The sequence below is a fragment of the Apus apus genome, chromosome 10 (genome assembly GCF_020740795.1).
Source record: "Apus apus isolate bApuApu2 chromosome 10, bApuApu2.pri.cur, whole genome shotgun sequence".
Taxonomy (NCBI): Eukaryota; Metazoa; Chordata; class Aves; order Apodiformes; family Apodidae; genus Apus; species Apus apus.
In genome coordinates this window covers 11491795-11508967 of record NC_067291.1, presented here as the reverse complement: position 1 = coordinate 11508967, position 17173 = coordinate 11491795, and the positions used below count along the sequence as shown (strand labels likewise).

Here is a 17173-nt window from a genome sequence, read left to right as displayed (position 1 = left end):
AATTGCTTTCGTGTGAATTAATTTTTACTAGGGGAAATAAATGTGAAGTTTGATGCCATCTGAACTATCAGAAGAATTTATGACATCTTAAGATAGAAGGCAAGTTTTTAGGTAGTAACATTGTTATATATTTTCAGTAGTTGATGGTCACGGACTTTAACATTCTTCACTGTAATTCTATCTGTGCCTGTAAACTGAGCAATCATCTGAAAATCTTATTTAGGCAGCAGGGTTCCAGACGAGCTCAATTATGTTCATTTTAATTTATGTAATTTAATTTCATTTTGATAGGAAAAAAATACTTGTTAATTCACTTTTCTAGCTAGTAGTAGCTTCTAAAGCAAGCCTTATTGTTATAATTATGGGGGAAAAAAGTCTTTGCGGGAGCCAGACAACGTTTTCTGGTATGTGCCAAGACCTCTTCTCTGTTTAATGTGTTAGAATTTGCATGACTTATTTTATCATCTTTAGCATAAATAGTCTTTCTGCCTAACTGAAGTGTTTTTGTCTGTATTGAGATCTTGCTAGCTGTAGAATCTGCACCCATGTCTGAAGCGTCAGCAGACAAACTGTGTGTGTTTTCTTGCATAGCCGGTGGGCTGGACTGTTTTCCATCATTGATATAAAACCAGGGAGTGGAAAGTTTCTTAGCATTTTTCACTAGTTTGAGAAGTTTCTTTCTAATAAGTCACTGACTGTGTTGACTTTGTTAGCTAAGTGTTCCTCAGGAATATTAGCAAAATATCAATGAAATAAATCTGAGAGGATATCAAGTACTCAAAACTACAAAGACCATAAACAGTTGTTTAAAAGCAAACTGTATGTGAAAGGTTCTGCAGAAGCTCTGACAACCTTGATGTCTGACTGACCTTTAGCTTTTTTTTTGCCTTTTTTTTTTTTTCTGTGAGAAAGTGTTTTTAAAGCTTTCACATGCTTCACCAAGCTAGGACTAGATGGAACTATGGGTTCATTAATATTCAGCTGAAATTATTCCATGCACTCTTTTGATTGTAGTAGTAAGTTGCTGGGAAAACAGACCCAAGTAGTTTTGTAGCTGTAAATTTTTTAGTGCTGGTGAACAGTGGAGGGACATTGCAGCTCTGACAGAGCACCACGTGGTCTCTATACTAACATGATTTCATGTGCTGTTGTTAATAGAGGCTGGTTGGAAAGAGTGGGCTTGGGGAGTCAGTGTTAAAATTTGCCTTTGCATCTTCAACAATGTCCCATGTGCATCAGCTTTATCATATAGCTTTGTATTTTGCATCCATATGGTCTTTTCACACCTCTCTGCACAGAATGGACAAAATGTGTGAGCTCCAGGTTAGATCAAACTTCTCTCAATTCAGGAGTCATTGCCCTGCCTTGCTTCCTACTTACTGTATGCTCTACAATGGAGATCACCAGGACTACTCCACAGTTTGGAAATCAGACATCAGGGTCACAGATGAGCCGCTCAGAAAACACAGGATGTGCAGCAGAGACAGCTCTGCTGGGCTTTGCACAGGGGCAAATAAAAACAAGCTTATCGTGGCTTCGCTTCAGAAGCTGCTGGAAGTGAAGTGGAAGTTAGGAAGTGAAGCTGCTGGCTTTGGTCTTTCCCATGCCTGCCTCCAGGCCCTGAGCAGTCAGTCCTCAGCCAAATTTATTCCATCTATGTAACTTCAAGAAAGAAAAAGTCATGCTTATACATAATTAGGTAGCTAAGGATCTTTCTTATCTTTTACAGGATTGACACTCACCATTTCAAAAGTCTGACTGAGGACACCAATGTCATCCAGATCTGACAGCACAAGAGGCTATGAAACTAGTGACCAGTTGTCCAATCGTTCAGCTTTCTCACCAGTCCCAGAGTCTAGTGAGACTGAAGCTGAAGGCTTGATATTTTATCATATGGATCTTTATGGATCAAAGGAGAGGTTTGATATCTTTCCTGAAGAGCTGTCTAGTCAAGAAGACAGATCTCTGGGGGATACAAGAAGGGAATCTGCACTGAGTAGCGAAAAGTTTCAGCACTCACAAGAAGCTGGCTATGACTTGGAAAAGGAGGTTGCAGAGCTGGCTAAGATGTATGGACTTGATGAGGACAGAGAAAAAGAGCTTGAGCTTCTTGGAGGACATCTGGAGAGGGTGGAGAGCAGATGGCCATCTGCTCGCACAGGAAAAGCAGCTTCACAAGGCTCCATGTATAATGCATCAAAAAGCAGCTCACCAGTGAAAGATGAAAGTCAAAACACAAAGCAACAGGAACTTCCTGGTGAAGCTTCTCAAGATGAAGACGAGAGCAAAGCTAGAGCAGAGAATGAGGCTGACAGACACATATGGTCCAGAGAGGGGCTTAGCAGCGGTGGCATGTCGGATGAGTGGGGCAGCCAGGCTGTCAGTGAGGAGGAGGAAGCAGCATATGTTTTTTGTTCTACCTGCAAGATGCCAATCAGAGCTTTTGACAAACTGTTTGGAGAGCACAAGGATCATGAGGTGGCTCAGCTCCCCAGTGCTGTGGAGAGCGAAAAGGTAAGAGGAATACAAGGCTACTGCAGTGCCTCTAAGGCAGTGTTCAGACATACTAAAAATCATGCTGGGTGTTTTGGTAGGAGGAGATTCATAAAAACATGTGCAAGCTGGAAGAGCAGATTGCCCAAATGGAAAACTTTGCCAGTCACTTGGAGGAAATTTTCATCACTGTAGAGGTAAGGCATTTTTTCTCAGTCTAACTTGGTGGTACTGGGGTTAAAATAGTCTAGACAGTCATACTGTTCAGGTGCTAATGAGGTGAATAATTATGGTAGCAGAGGAGAGTAATCTTGGGGTTTGCCTGGACTGAGGTACTCAGGAAAATTCATCCCAATTATTTTTTTTAAGTGGGCTAGCAAAACCACATTAAGCATTTGCACAGACACTTGCATTCAGAAATCTAGTGATCCCACTCAGTGTATCTGAGTGTTCACTGGCCAAGAGCTGTTGGGTCAAGGGTCACCCAGCTGGTCCATCCAGAGTGTATCCCTTGTGTGCATTCAGTTTCAGTTGCAGAAGTGCCAGGTACAGGCAAACCCTTGAGGAGCTGCATCGAGCTGCAGCACCTCAAGGGTTGTACTCCTGCTTGGCTGGTGCCAGCTTGGCCCCAGGGGAAGTGGAACAGCTGGCAGCAAGTCAAACTGCAGCAGTGACTCAGGGCACCTCCTGTCTTCTCTCTGCTGCATGTGGAGCAGAAGGACATCAGTGCCTCAACAGTGAGCAGCTGCTGGCAGTAAAGCCCTACCTGCTCCTTAAAACTTCTTTCCTAATGCTTTCTCCAGCAGCCAGTGTGGATACCAGCTCCCCCAGTGCAAATCCATGGATCCCACTGGGTTGCCATGGTTTCTGTCATGGAAGGATGTGCTTAACTGTGTTGGTGGAAACACTTGTGAGATTATGGCTAGGATATATCCCTTGTTGTGCTCTCTGGGCTCTAGGTTGGAGACAGCTGCCTTGCATAATTGTTTTCATTATATTTTTTGATGCTTTTATGTCTGAAACCCAATCCAACAGTCTCTTGTGCCTCAGTGGGGGTGAATGATTAGAATAACCCCCTAAAAATGCAAATGAGTCAAATTACAGTTTCTGTGAACTGGCATTGCCTCCCTAGCAGGGAGAATTTTAGGCAGACCTGAGTGAGATTTTTTCTGGCTGAGCTATGGATCAGGCCTGATGCCAAGGAACAAACCCTAAATGCCTTGCAGGAAAACTTTGGGAGGCAGGAGCAGAATTTTGAGGTGCATTACAACGATGCAGTGCAAGTGCTTGCTCAGAAGTATGAAGAACAATTGGAAGCACTGGGGGAAGAGAAGAGGCAGAAGCTGGAAGCTTTATATGAGCAGCTGGTCAGCTGTGGGGAACAACTTGACACCTGCAAGGAGCTGACAGACACAACCCAGGAGCTTTGCCTGGAAAATGACAAAGCCAATTTTATGAAGGTAAACCTTTATGAAGGTTTAGCTGGGAAGGCCCCTCCTAAATGCTCTTTGTTGCTTGCAAGTAGTTGGCACGTCCCAAGTGGCTTTATGGCTGGAGAGCATTTTGAGGTGATCAGTCCATGGTGCTGTCACTGCTCAAGGTGCTTGGCATGGTGGCATTGACCTAGTGGGGCAACACAATGGGGCCAAAATGCAGAATCAGCAGCATAAGTTTGTAACTTGGATGTTCACTGATTTCTGAGTCTCACTGGTGTTCAAAGAGAAGATACCTCTCTAACAAGCTTATCTCAGGAAACTCTCAAAGCACCTCATGTTCATTGCCTCATTCAGGCTCAGTTCTCTTGCTCTGTTCTGGGCTCACAGCAGACAGGCTGATGCAACCATTTTGGAAGATGTTTCTTTTTCTTGCTCATTTTCTTGGAAAGTTCAGCTGAACAGGAGGCTCCAACTAAATACATCAGGAGCTCCTGCAAAACGGTGGATCAATCGCATGAGGAAGTGTTGAGAAGTTGTTTTTCTCTAGTTATTTTCCTGTAGTTATCTTCTCCAGCTGTAACAACAGCTTCTGTTTGTGAAGGATCTGTTGGCATTTTGGACATCTGAGGAAGGATGCAGTTTAGAGTCTAGATGGGTCATTGCCTGCTATTGCATGTTATCTTACCACAAAATCAGCCAAGATCTGTCCATTTGAATGGACAGTTAGATGTGGCTTTGTTCTCAGAGCTGGGTGAGAGCCAATTAGCTCGCTCAAAGGGCTGCATTTGGGACAATTCATGTCAGACAGGTTGCCAGCATGATGTAGTCTGCCTCTAGTGCAGGAAAAGTGTCTTTCCTGTCCTTAACACTATCTCTTTTTCTCTACAGGCAGCAGTAACCATGGTTGACAGGTAGTATCACAGTTTGGTATTTTGTGTCACATTTCTTCCTGCTAATTGGACCTGTTACTGGAGACATTTGCATGTTCTGGACTCCATTCAGGCAGACAAATGTTATCTACTATATATTGAAATATTTAGTATTTCAGGTTTAAACTGCAGCAGGAAAAGTTACTCTAAGAAGTTTACCACTTGAAACTAGTTTTGAGCCAATTTTAAAAACAAAGAAAAAACACAACAACAACAACAACAAGAACAAAACCCAAAACCAAAAGGAGAGTTGGAGCATGAATAAATCACTCTTTTCAGCTTAGTCATAAGGAACTAATTACACTGACTGAGAAACAGGATTGCTAAAGATCTTGAACAAAATCCTCTGGATACAAATCTGCCTAAAACTGAGCTTCCTAAATAGATTAGTAACAGGCTTATATATGCATTAATATAGAGGTGTAGAAAGTCTGACTGTAGGAGCTCTAAACAGATACTGAAAGATGTTGGAGTAGTTGGAAGAAATCTTAAGGCACACTACTACATCAATTGCAAAAAATACACATTTAAATTGAATGTCATTGTTTATGAAAACACAAGAGAAAATAACCCTTTGTTTCAAATAGAGCCACATGGTCCTGAATTAGTAACAGAGTCATAAATTCTAAATAATGAAAGCCATGGAGGTAACTGCTTCCCACTGGGGAACTCTCACTCACCTGCTGAGGTGTCCTTGGCCCCATCAGCATCCAGCTCTGTTGGGCATCCTGGAGCACCATCGTGTTGCATCTCCAAGTAAAGGCCATGGGGGGGCTGAGCTTTGTACAGTGACAAAAACATTATTTTAAGGAAATAGCTCTTGCTTTATAGTTGGCTGTTCTTTTCCTCTTACAAAGAGGTATCATAGGAAGGTATCTCCAACACTATGCTACTTCCAATTAGAATTATTTTTTTCCCCCTACAATTATAGACTGGAAGAATTCTTAAAGAAAGAAGTGGATTTAAAGCTTTCAACACTGCCAGACTTTGAAGCACGGGTCATAGATTTCTCTGAAGTTGAACAACTAATGAACTCCATTAATGCTATTCCAGGTACTCTTCCTATCTAATAATTATTTCAGACCTGTTTACATTTAATTAAGGATATGTATTAAACAAAAATCCACTACTTCATTTAGAGGAGAACCTGCAAAGGCAGAATTAGCTTCTCCCTAGCTTTACCTCTAGATTTTGTTTCCCTATATACACAGAGACAACTGGAAGCTATTTTTTGATTCATTTTTTAAAAACCTGTTTTCAATATAGAATTGCCAGAACTGTTGGTTTTGGTCTTCCCTGCTTTTGCTGGGTGGTTTCCTAGAAGAATCACAAAGACTACCCCCTTCCGTTGAGGGGTCAGGCATGTTTAGTTGATGATAACTTGTCTTACCTTCTAGTTGCTTAAACAACCTGCACAGTTTCTCTCAATAACCACATTTCAGTGGCTTGTTCCTCTGCTATTTAGCAAATATTTTTCCTATTATTCACAGGAAACAGAGCAAAACCCAAACAAATTTCTAATAATTAAAAAAAAAAAAAAAAAGTTTAAAATCTTTTCTAGTACACCACAAATGGTCAGAAAGAAGAATATGTTTGTTGGGGTTTTTTATGCCATACCTTGTGTTTTCTTAAAGTAAAATAGCATTTGCTACTTGTTTGCTTGTGCTGCTGACCCTACGTTGGGCAGCTTTTCCCTCATCTTTACTCCAGAGGTTCCTCTGCCCCTGGGCTGATCTACAGTGTGCAGAACATCTTATATGTTGCTCCTACAGGGATGTTCTAGCTTGTGGGGAACAGCAACTCTCAGAGGCAGCAGAGGTCAAGTTTATAGGAAAGGTTAGGTTGAGGCTTATGTATTTTGTTATTTTGATTTGAAGCAAGACTAGTTCATAAACCAATGACCTGATTATTATCTGCAGCTGTTGGCAGTGTGAGCTTCTAACTTTTCTCCACGTGGGAGGAATGTGACCCTTTCCCATGCCTAGACCTTGCACAAACTCCTTTGTGAGACCAGAATTGTTTGCCTGTGAGCAACATACCATGCTTATACATTAAAAAACTGACCTGCTTTCCCCTCTGCAGCTCCTTGTGCCCCTGTGATGAATCCCCAAGCTCCCAATGCAGCGACTGGCACCTCGCTGAGAGTTTGCTGGGGCCTCTTCTCAGATGACACTGTCGAGTGTTACCAGCTGTGCTATAAACCAGTGAGCAATGAGCAGCAGGGTGATGAACAAGCAGGTAAGGAGGCCTGGGCCCAAAGGGACACCTCAGCCCCCCAACTGGTGAAACCAGCTGGTTCCAAAGTGCCTCTGACTTGCTTTGGCAAGCAGTGCATTTTCCGTGCACTCCACCACCAGAACCTTCCTATCTGCCACCACTTTTCCTGCATCTAGGTTTGTCACTCTTCCCCTGCCAGGTCTGCCGTGCTGCCGGCTGCAGCGGGACCCATCACGGGAGCAAAGACAGGACCGGGCAGCAGCTGGGATAACAGGGGTGGGAAGGGGAGCGTGGGTGGAGTCAGGTTTCAATAGTAACATTTCCTTACCCGGAGGGCGAGCCCTGCATTTGGCACTCAGGCGCTGCATCCACTGCAGAGCGCGGTATTTTTAGAGAGCAAACAAACCATCGGAGAGCCGGCACGCCCACCCAAACCCCCGCAGTCATCTTACAGTTTGTATCAGCGCTAATAATAAGCTGTAACTCCTCCTTGCCCCCAGACACAAAAAGGACCCCAGAACCATCCTGAAATGTCCCAGCCTTGAGACATAACAGCCTTTGCTAATAGTATTATTGCAGAACCTTTTAGTGGAAACACCGAGTCACTTCTCCAGCAGAAGTGGAAGCCAGTAGAGTGCCAAGTGGCCATTTCAGAAGGAAAAGCAGAGCCTGTCCAAATTTTATAAGATACAGAATGAGAAATGAGTAGTGAAATAGCTTCAGCTCTAGTCCCACTGCTGGGATGAGCAGACCAGTGTCCCTGGAGTGGGAATGTGCAGGGTCTTTTTAGCAAAAATTCAGTGACAGGTGCGTTAACTTTTTTCTGGGTTTTATTTCCTGCCTGATGTGGCTCCTTTACAGAAGCTGATGTGCTACCTGATCTATGCCTCCTTAGAGGAAGGCATGGTGAAACAGCCTGACAGTTAATCAGAGGGTATGGAGGACAAGGAGCTCTCTTGAACTCAGCACACTAAACAATGCACTTCAACTCCATTATTTGAGGCAGCTTTGGGAAGAGTGGATAACTGTGTAAAGGCCCTCTCAATGCTTTGTTGTTTTCATTTCAGAGCATACACTGAAAGTCAAAGAAACATACTGCACAATTACTAATCTGTTGCCAAATACACAGTATGAATTTTGGGTCAGTGCTTTAAATGCCTCTGGTATCAGTCCACCAAGTGAAACAGCAGTTTATGTAACAGGTAACTTTTTTTTTTTTTTTTTTTTTCCATACAACTGTGTGATCTTCATAGTGAAATTGATGGTCATCTCTGAGTTTTATGCCAGTAGTACTTTCTGGACACTCTGTTGACTGCATGGCAGTTTCCTACTTTAATTTGGAGAGCCCATTAGGCCAGTTCTCCCTGTGTTGAGTGGGAGAAACAAAAGCATAGAGACAAAATAACTTACTTAAATACAAGCCTGTGGAAGAGCTGGGAAAAAGGCTCCATTCTCCCAGCTCTGAGTGGTAGATGTCAGCCCTCCTTTTTATTGGTCTGGAGGTACTTAGTGGATTCACCTGCATTCCTGCCCTTTGTAACTGTAGGTCAGTCAAGCATATTTTGTCAAATCCTGACATCAAACTGAGCAAGTCAGACTGAGACCTTCAAGCACTTGTTCTAGATGTCTTTGACATCTTAGAGCAGAGGAGGTGCAGCTTTATGACCAAGATAAAACAAATGACAGAAAGAAACTGGCTGTGTAATCAGTCTATGTTACTTCTCTGATTAATTGTCTTGAGACCTTTATGGTTCAAATTGAGTTTTTCAGTAGTACTGCTAATCACCTTTCCTGCTGTTTATTGTCCATTGGGGAAGCAGGTTTCTTTACTATATATTATGAGTATACAACTTTGTTCTATTTTGTAAGTATTCAAAGCATGTTTGTTGCAAACATCTTCAAGCAACAACTTAGAATTGTTCTTTTGCCTACTTTTTAGCTCCTTCACCACCTACCATAAAGAATAAAAAGACCCAAAGCTGTGAAAATGCAGCACTGGTGTGCTGGGAATCTGGAGACATTAACCCGGTTGATTCCTACACGGTGGAATTGTCCAAGCTGACAGATGAAGAAAATGGGGATATTATTACTGAGTGAGTCACTATTCTGCCAGGTCTGTGAGCATTTCAAGTCACATGGCATCAGACAGCACTGAGAAAGGACCCATGAGCCTTTGAATTCACCTTTATGCACTTTCCTCTTGGTATAATTAATTGTACAAGTCTTAATTCAAAATTACTATACAGGGTATGGAAAAAGGGCAGAAGAAAATGTAAACATCTGGCCAGCCTGTCGCAAACTATCTTTTGCCCCTCTAGTGACAACTGTGCAAGGTAATGTGCTGTTGATGGGTTTCAAGAGAAGCTGGTGATGTCATTTCTTCCTTGTTGTTGAGAAAAATAATCCCAAAGTCCTACCTTTGTTCTCTACCCTATAATTTTCCATGGATTTATTTCCTGTAGGTCTATTGTTGGGATTCCTAACTGCGAAGTCCTCATTCACCTCCAGCCAAGACAAAACTATCGCATCTGTGTTAGAGCCCTAAACCTGGGTGGTTCCAGTGACAGAAGTGAACCTCTCCTGATACACACCACAGGTATGTACAGCTCAGAACAACTCCTGCAGCTTATTGTAGCATCCATTATTATAACAGAACGATCCCTGCTGGTTTCAATGGCCTCTGGATCAGGTCCTAATCTCTTACATATAATTACACACCTGGTAACCTTTTAGGAATGAAAAAAAACACTTTTTGTAACACTAAGTGCATTGCTTTAGCTCTGTAATTTAGAATTATTTCTGTCCAATACACTTGATACTTGAAAGTTACTAATTTCTGAACACTTTAAAAGCCAGTATTACCCAATGCCTCCAGATGTTGCCAGCTTGCCAAGGACTGACACACCAATGAAGAAAGTTGTAGTGAGATTTTTACTTTAGAGATTACCTTGTAATAATGCTACTGCTGTAAAGCATGGCTGAGACAGTCAGCACTTTCCAGAGTCATTTGGATACGCAAAATCTTCCTCTGTATATATTTAGAACATCTCCAGCTTGACTGGGGAAACTCTAAGGGCCTGTTCCCTTTATTCATCAGGAAAAAGGCAGTCCAGCTTTCAGCTGGAAGCTTTGCTTTTGGTAACTGACACAGCATTACCATTTCTGTTCTCAGTGCCTCACTGGACAAGGACTAACCTTCTCCCCCAAAGGAAAGCTTGGAAGCCCTCTCCCCCCCCAACCATCTAATCAAAGCCTATTTTAGTGACTTACAGGTAGACCTATTTTTATCTTCACCACTGCTGTAATGAGGCTGCAGCTTCACTGGGGTGTCCCAAACCTCCCTCATCACTCTCAGATGCATTCACACCTGTCTATTCTGCTCTTACCTTCTGTGAGAGATTGGCAAATTGTGCTTATTCAGCAAGCTGACCACACACCCATTAATCTGCAGGAGGTTTCAGTAAGAAACTTGTCTGCTACATATCAGTGACACCACAGAAAAGAAATGGTCATTCTTAAATCCCTGGAGAGGAAGACTGTCATTCTGTTTGTGTGTATTTCAACTACTGAAATCAAACTCAATATTTGAAATTGCAGATTCTGCTTGCACAGCATGTGTTTGTTTTCAGCAGCACATGCCTGTAATTGCCCTGTCATTGTTTGTGTTGTATTTGCAGTGAAGTAACTTGCAGTTTGATTATTATGATTTCATTTGGGATTAGCACTGAGTGATTTATCTTCTCTGAGCCTACATTATGCAAAGAGCTGATGCAAACTGATCTGTCAGCTGCAAGCACTCACCTCCAACACTGGGAATGACCTTTGATTCTCACTTCCTCGGGTGGATACACAAATACCAACTACAAGCAGCAGCTGTGAGGCTGCTGGCTGCTCATCACAGCACCGTGCTCAGACCTGCTTTGTGAAGCCTCTGAAGGGAGAGAGGCAGGAGCTGGGCTGGCTGAGCTGACTTACCTCTCTGAGAGCTGATCTGATGAGCAGGGGCTGAAGCAGGGGGAATGCTGGATGTGGCACCTCTGTAGAGGTTCCTTCTCTTCACACTGCACCCAGTATTTATGTGGAAGAGTGAGGCCACGGAGACGCCTTTAAGCTCCCCTTCTGTTTTCAGTGATAAAAAATAGATCACTCCAGCTCTAAGGAAGAGGGCTTGAAACCGGATGGTCCGTTGCAGGGAGGACCCCTCATCTTTGAATAGCTACTTCCTGTACAATGCCAGAGGCTGGGTTCAAAACCAGGTTAAGCCCCTTTTCTGGTTTTCACATGGCTGTAACTGAACAGTGTTAAGCTGAAAAACACAAATTTATTCTAAAAACTCCAAATGGACAACATTGTCCTCTCAATTGTCAGCCACAGATTCCTTCCAGAGCATATTTTTGCGGATCCAAACATTTCACCACACCCATTTCAAACCCTAGTACCGTAAGGAGTTGCTAGAGTCAATCTCAGGCATTCTCCTCTCTTGCAGGCACCTACTTCTGCCTTAATGAGGACACAGCCCATCCTTTACTGGCTATTCTGGATGATGGATTTACAATTGCATGCGATGAACTGGAAAACCTGGATTGTGATCTGCCTGTCTATGATAACAGCTTTACAAGGTATACAGAAGAATTTCAGTTGCAACTAGTGCATGTGGTTTGTGGCTGCTTTGCCCACAACACACTCCTACCTTGACTTTAAATTCACTAAAAAGGTTTACTGGTATTGCAGCTTTCCTCACCTTCCAGCCAGGCACTGACCAATTAAAACCTCCAGACTCTATGTCTGTGTATCAGGTATAGTGGTTTTTGCAGAAGTGACTATGGTTGTCTGCAGCTTTAGACAAGAGCAAACATCATTGTCAGTCTTTTTAAAACATGGATGATTCCTGTTTTTAAAAATCACGTTTATTCTAGGGTATGTTAAGTTGGGCTTCTAAGACAACTATTCAGTTTGAAGTGGCTTTCCCCATAGCTCCTCTGTGTATCCAGGCCCCATAATTTCACTGGGGTTACCATTCCTGAGCACCACTACTGAACTCCCTGTGGCTTCCTGCTCTTTTCTGAGAATTTCTAGGGTGACTTATACATATTATCTACAACATCTCTCTTTGCATGATGTGTGCACCGACTTCCATTGAATTCCAAAACTTACTTCCCATTTAATTATCTATAGTACCCAAAAACTTTAGAAATATGTCACAAGAAAGAAATAAAATCAAACCCCATATGCTCTTAATACAGCACTAGTAGGATGTAAGAAGGAAAAAAAAATGGCATAATTATTAGGTTGTCTTTTGATTACCGTGATCCAGCACTTGCACACTTCCATGACTTGATGAGCTGCTCCTCTCTGCTGGCTGTTGCTCCCTGTCTCCTGCCCCTTCCTCTGCAAGCTGCTGAGGTGATAGAATCTGGAGCATAACATGCAGGAGGCTCTCCCCATTCTTCTGTGGCCTTGGTTTCACAGGTGTGGATCTGTATAGCTCTGTCCAATGGAAACCACCAAATACCTAATGTAAAACTTGTTCATTACAACAAATACTACAGAATAGAGAAATAAACCTATTGGTGCTTTGAGCACCTGACCCTCTTATTTGAAAGAGGCTTGAGTAGTTCAAAGCACAGTTGGTTTGTTTGGTGGTTGTTTGTTTGGTTATGAGTTTTTTTGTTGTCTTTTTTTAAGAGATGGCAGGAAGGGTCTGCTGGGGCTTTCAGCAGCCCTCCTTGATTTTGTGACTTTAAATCTCTCTTTCTAGCTGCTCTTTGGAACTTAAGCATCACTTGGAAGTTAATACAAGTTCCTAAAAAAGACTACAGATGCAGCCAGCCACAAAAACCTGCTTATGCATCTTAGGCAACTTGAGCTGAATTTGAACATGTATTTAAGTGCAAAAGCAAATGCTAAGGAAAGGAAAGAGATCTGAATACTTCTCACTTGTTGAAAGATCTAGCTGATACTGTTTGGGCCTATAGATTTTACTTTCAAGACAGAATTAGGCCCTTTACCTAAATGACAGACTTAGCTTGTCAAAATGCATGTTTCCAGGCAGAACCACAGAAACAACATATTACCAGGACAGGCATCTACAGACACAGAATACAAGCCCACAACTTAGTGCCTCCATGGAAATGCAAGGTTACTGGAGGGCTCAGTATAGAAGAGCCAGGAGACAGAAGCTTTTCTTCATTAAAGTCATCATGATAAGCCTAAATGGGATTTCATCCCACTTCCACACGGTGCTTTTATTTTTCACATAAACAGCCAGAGCTGGCACTCTTCTCATTCTGAATTCTGAGGCTGAGTTTTTGATGCCACTGTGAAGTCTCAGAAGCCTCTTTCATGCCAAGATACTGTGAAAAAAAAATAAAAATAAGAAGCCCTCAAGCTGCAATGACCAACACTGGTACTACAAGGAAATTACATCACAAACTCTCCTTTCTGAAGTTTGTGTGGTCTCTGAAGGCTGAAGTGTTTTCTAACCACAGCATCTGTAGCCTTTCCCCCCTGCTATACTGGCATTCACCAGAGCACTCTCTTTTCTAGCAAGTAATAACTTTCCCAGAAAACCCAGGCAGCACAGGATGCTGTTCTCCCTATTCCTGAAAGTGCCCAGGGCACTAACTTATACAAAAGCACCCACAGGTAAAAACAGGGTAGCTGTCACAAAGGAACCTGCAGGTCTTAGGTAAGTAATATCCAGGTACACTACAAACTTAAAACATGATAAATAACATTGCAGAGTTCCTGACAAATCACATTTTCCTGTCTGTCTGCCACAGGTGTATTGGGATCCTGGGCAGTCTGATTCCTTTTCCAGGAAAGCATTACTGGGAGGTGGAAACTGAGGAAGATACAGAGTACAGGATTGGCGTGGCTTTTGAAAACACTCCGCGACATGGTTATCTGGGGGCAAACAACTCCTCCTGGTGCATGAGGCATATCATCACACCATCGAGGTAAGGGCTGTGGAGGCTACAGGTCTCCTACAGGAACACCTACTTGTACACCTGCAGGCAGAGCAGCAGAGTTCCTACTTAGAGGGGGCAGGCAAATTTTGTATCAAAGCCCTTTTTGTATCAAGCACTTTATCAGAGGCCTCTGACATTCCACCACTGGCACGGTGAACTGATGTTGGAAGGATACTGGAACCTTTAACCAAATCCTTCTGTTAATGACATTCACATTGAAACAGGCAGTCCTGAAAACACATCTGAATAAAATCTGCATTACAGAAGTTAGCTGTAAAGGCCTTGTTCTAGGTCACAGAAACCTCAGTGGAAAGACAGAGAATAATAGATAAATGTAACCTAGAAGCTTCACATCTGGCTAAACCCAGCTGTGTCAACTGCTTCTGATCTCCCTCCTACCTGTGGAAGTACCCAGCAGCCAAACCTACATGCAGAAATGCCAACTCCCCTTATGCCTCAGCTGAACCTGCAGGCTATCCCTCAGACACTGTTATATCAGCATCATTGCCTCTGATGCCCCTGTGAGATTTAGGCACCCTGCAAAGCATCCAGGAGGAAGAAAACAAGTCTCATCCTCTGGCTTCTCTGAGTGTTCCTGCTGCCTGTCTGAATGGCTCCTCAATAAGCCTGCACAAGTTGTCAGGGTGCTGCTGGGTCTCCTTGTCCGGGGAGCCTGGACACCAGTTGATGGCACAGTGAGAAAACAGTAAGGATGGCACAGCATGGGCCCAGCAGGCATGCAGGGAGAGGTTCTAGATGCAGTGAGCTGGGGCCCTGGCTCCTCCCCAGGCACCTGCTGCTCCCAGATCCCCATCAGCTGGCCAGCATGGCCAGAGTCCTTAGCAATGCTGGTGTTCACCTCCCACACAGCAAGAAACACTGCTTAATGAGGGAGACCAAACCCACTTAAGTATGGACTTCAGAGAGAATAAGGGATCTGGGCCATTGCTCAGTTTGAGTCACTGTCATACCCATTTCTGCAGTGAAATTTTCTCAGGCGAGTGATGTGGGTGGAGGAGGTGGCTAGTGAAGAAGCTGACCCTTATGACATACCAGGTAACTCACTTCAGCTGAATAAATCTTCCCATTTCTGTTCAGAGAGGCACATATTCCCATAGAAGTCTCATATTTTTGGCTGCGGCATGTCACACTAGGGAGAGCTATTTGAGTAACTGTTAAAGGACCTCAGCACTGCTGGAACAGTGACTGCACAGGGGAGAGGAGGGCTACCCTCATGACAAAGCTGCTTCCGTACAGAGCACCTTCCTGGCCTCCAACAATCCACAGTCCAGGAGTAACAACTAAAAGGCATCACCCTCTAGTAAATATGCATGAAGACTGGAACTTCCCCATCAACACAGCCATGGCTGAGCAGAAAGATCTTGTAGAAAAAGCAGCCAGAAACATAGAGAGTGGTTTGAAAAATGATGTCAAATAGTCTGGAGGATGCCACACTGTGAGTCAGGCAGCCTCTGCCCAAGGGATTTCACTCCCTCACTGCTGCTGTGAAGGTGGGTGTGAGCAGCTCCTTAACTTTGGCAGGAAAGAAAGCTCAGTACCCAGGCCCTCAGGGACCAGGTGGGCAGTGTGACAGGGCCTGGAAGGACAAGACTGAGTCATCTTCCCAACTCCCTCTTTGGCAGCACTGGCAGCTATCTAGGGGCAAGGCTGAGGGGATGACAAATGTTGTTCTGGCCTGACAGAGCACACAGCTCCTTCACAGAGAAGGGACAACTTCAGGTTCAACCCAGTGACAAGCATGCACCCTCCAATTTACAAAACACCCACACTGCCCTCTGAGACAAAACTGCCCATGCCTAAGGGCTCCCTGCCATCTGCTCACAGCCAGCCTGGGGCACAACCAAGAGGCTTGCCAGGGGGGTCGGCTGGGCTGGACGCAGCAGCCCTTGGCCAACAGCCACTGCACAGCAAAGGACATGGACAGGGCAGTAAACACCAGGAACACAGAGGATGGGCCCTGGGAGCAGGAAGCACACCCCAAACACAACCCTGTGCTTCCCTTTGAGAGCAGCCAGGGTGCCCTCAGGATTTTTGTCTGTTTCTTGCCTACAGGCACAAGTACGAATTCCTGCACAGCGGGATGACACCAGACATCAGAATTACTGTTCCCCCTAGAAGGCTTGGAATCCTGCTGGACTACGAGAACTGCAGATTGTCATTTTTCAATGCAGCTATTGCCCAGCACCTTTACACATTCAACTCGTGCTTCCAGCATTACGTCCACCCCTGCTTTGCTTTGGAAACACCTGGTATCCTACGGATACATACTGGAATTGCAATACCTCCATGGACTGCCCTCCCATAACCTGTGTTCTGCAGCTGCCACATCTACATGCAACCTGCACTGAGCAATGCCCTCCTTTAGCATTAACTGCACACTCCCTATAAACAAGCTCTCCCAAGAGAGCAAACCAACCCTGACCCCAAGCCAGCTGTCTATCCTCTTAGGCAGGATCTCAGCAGCAAACCCACAAAATCCATAAGCATCCCAGAATCCTCCAGTTAAAAACGGTAAATAGATGCTACCCTCCTCAGAGGTGACACTGTGACCGAGCAGCAGTGGCAGCTGATCACTGGTTCCCCCAGTACCCATTTGATGCCTAAGGAACTCCCCTGCTCCAGAGCAATCATTAATTCCACTCTCATGTCTGCTGAAGACCTAGAAATTCAAAGAAAAACAAGAATAGCAAAAGGCATAATCACTGCACAACTGCTAGACAGAGCTGAAAACACTCCAGCCATGAAGCTGATCTCACAATCAAGTATTCTTGTTGCTACATGAAGTCTGTGACACGAGATAATCGAATGCGCCTCCCCTGTGTGTGAGCTGTTCATGCCTTCCAAACAGAGTGAGGCTTTTTGTAATACCCACGCACACACCACAGTCTCAAATATTAAAAGACATTTTTACAGCATATCCATTCTTCTCATTCATTCATCCAGGGACAAAAACAAAAAACAAACCAAGGGCCTTTGCAGTGTTTAATTGCCCCTAGAGAGAAATCTAAAGCACCATTTTCAGCTTGTTCTTTTTGGCCATGCTGCATGTATCCTCCACACTAACAAATCTGTTCTCCAGCTCAGCACTGAAGACTCCTCACCCCCA

The 17173-nt window shown here is 43.9% G+C and overlaps 1 protein-coding gene across 3 annotated transcripts; it reads left to right on the top strand.

Annotated features, from left to right (window-relative positions):
* Positions 1–16982, top strand: FSD2 (fibronectin type III and SPRY domain containing 2). Of its 3 annotated transcripts, none has more exons than XM_051628973.1 (13): positions 1–99; positions 1730–2514; positions 2595–2690; positions 3720–3953; positions 4818–4840; positions 5790–5911; positions 6941–7096; positions 8143–8277; positions 9015–9168; positions 9538–9671; positions 11562–11694; positions 13858–14034; positions 16120–16982. In XM_051628973.1, the coding sequence occupies exons 2-13, from the start codon at positions 1771–1773 to the stop codon at positions 16370–16372; spliced, it is 2361 nt and encodes a 786-aa protein (XP_051484933.1). In that variant the 5' UTR covers positions 1–99; positions 1730–1770; the 3' UTR covers positions 16373–16982. The 3 variants fall into 3 exon arrangements, with proteins under 3 accessions (XP_051484933.1, XP_051484934.1, XP_051484932.1); XM_051628974.1 differs by having other exon boundaries at positions 37–111; XM_051628972.1 differs by lacking the exon at positions 1–99 and adding an exon at positions 122–404.
* The last annotated feature ends 191 nt before the right edge of the window (positions 16983–17173 follow it).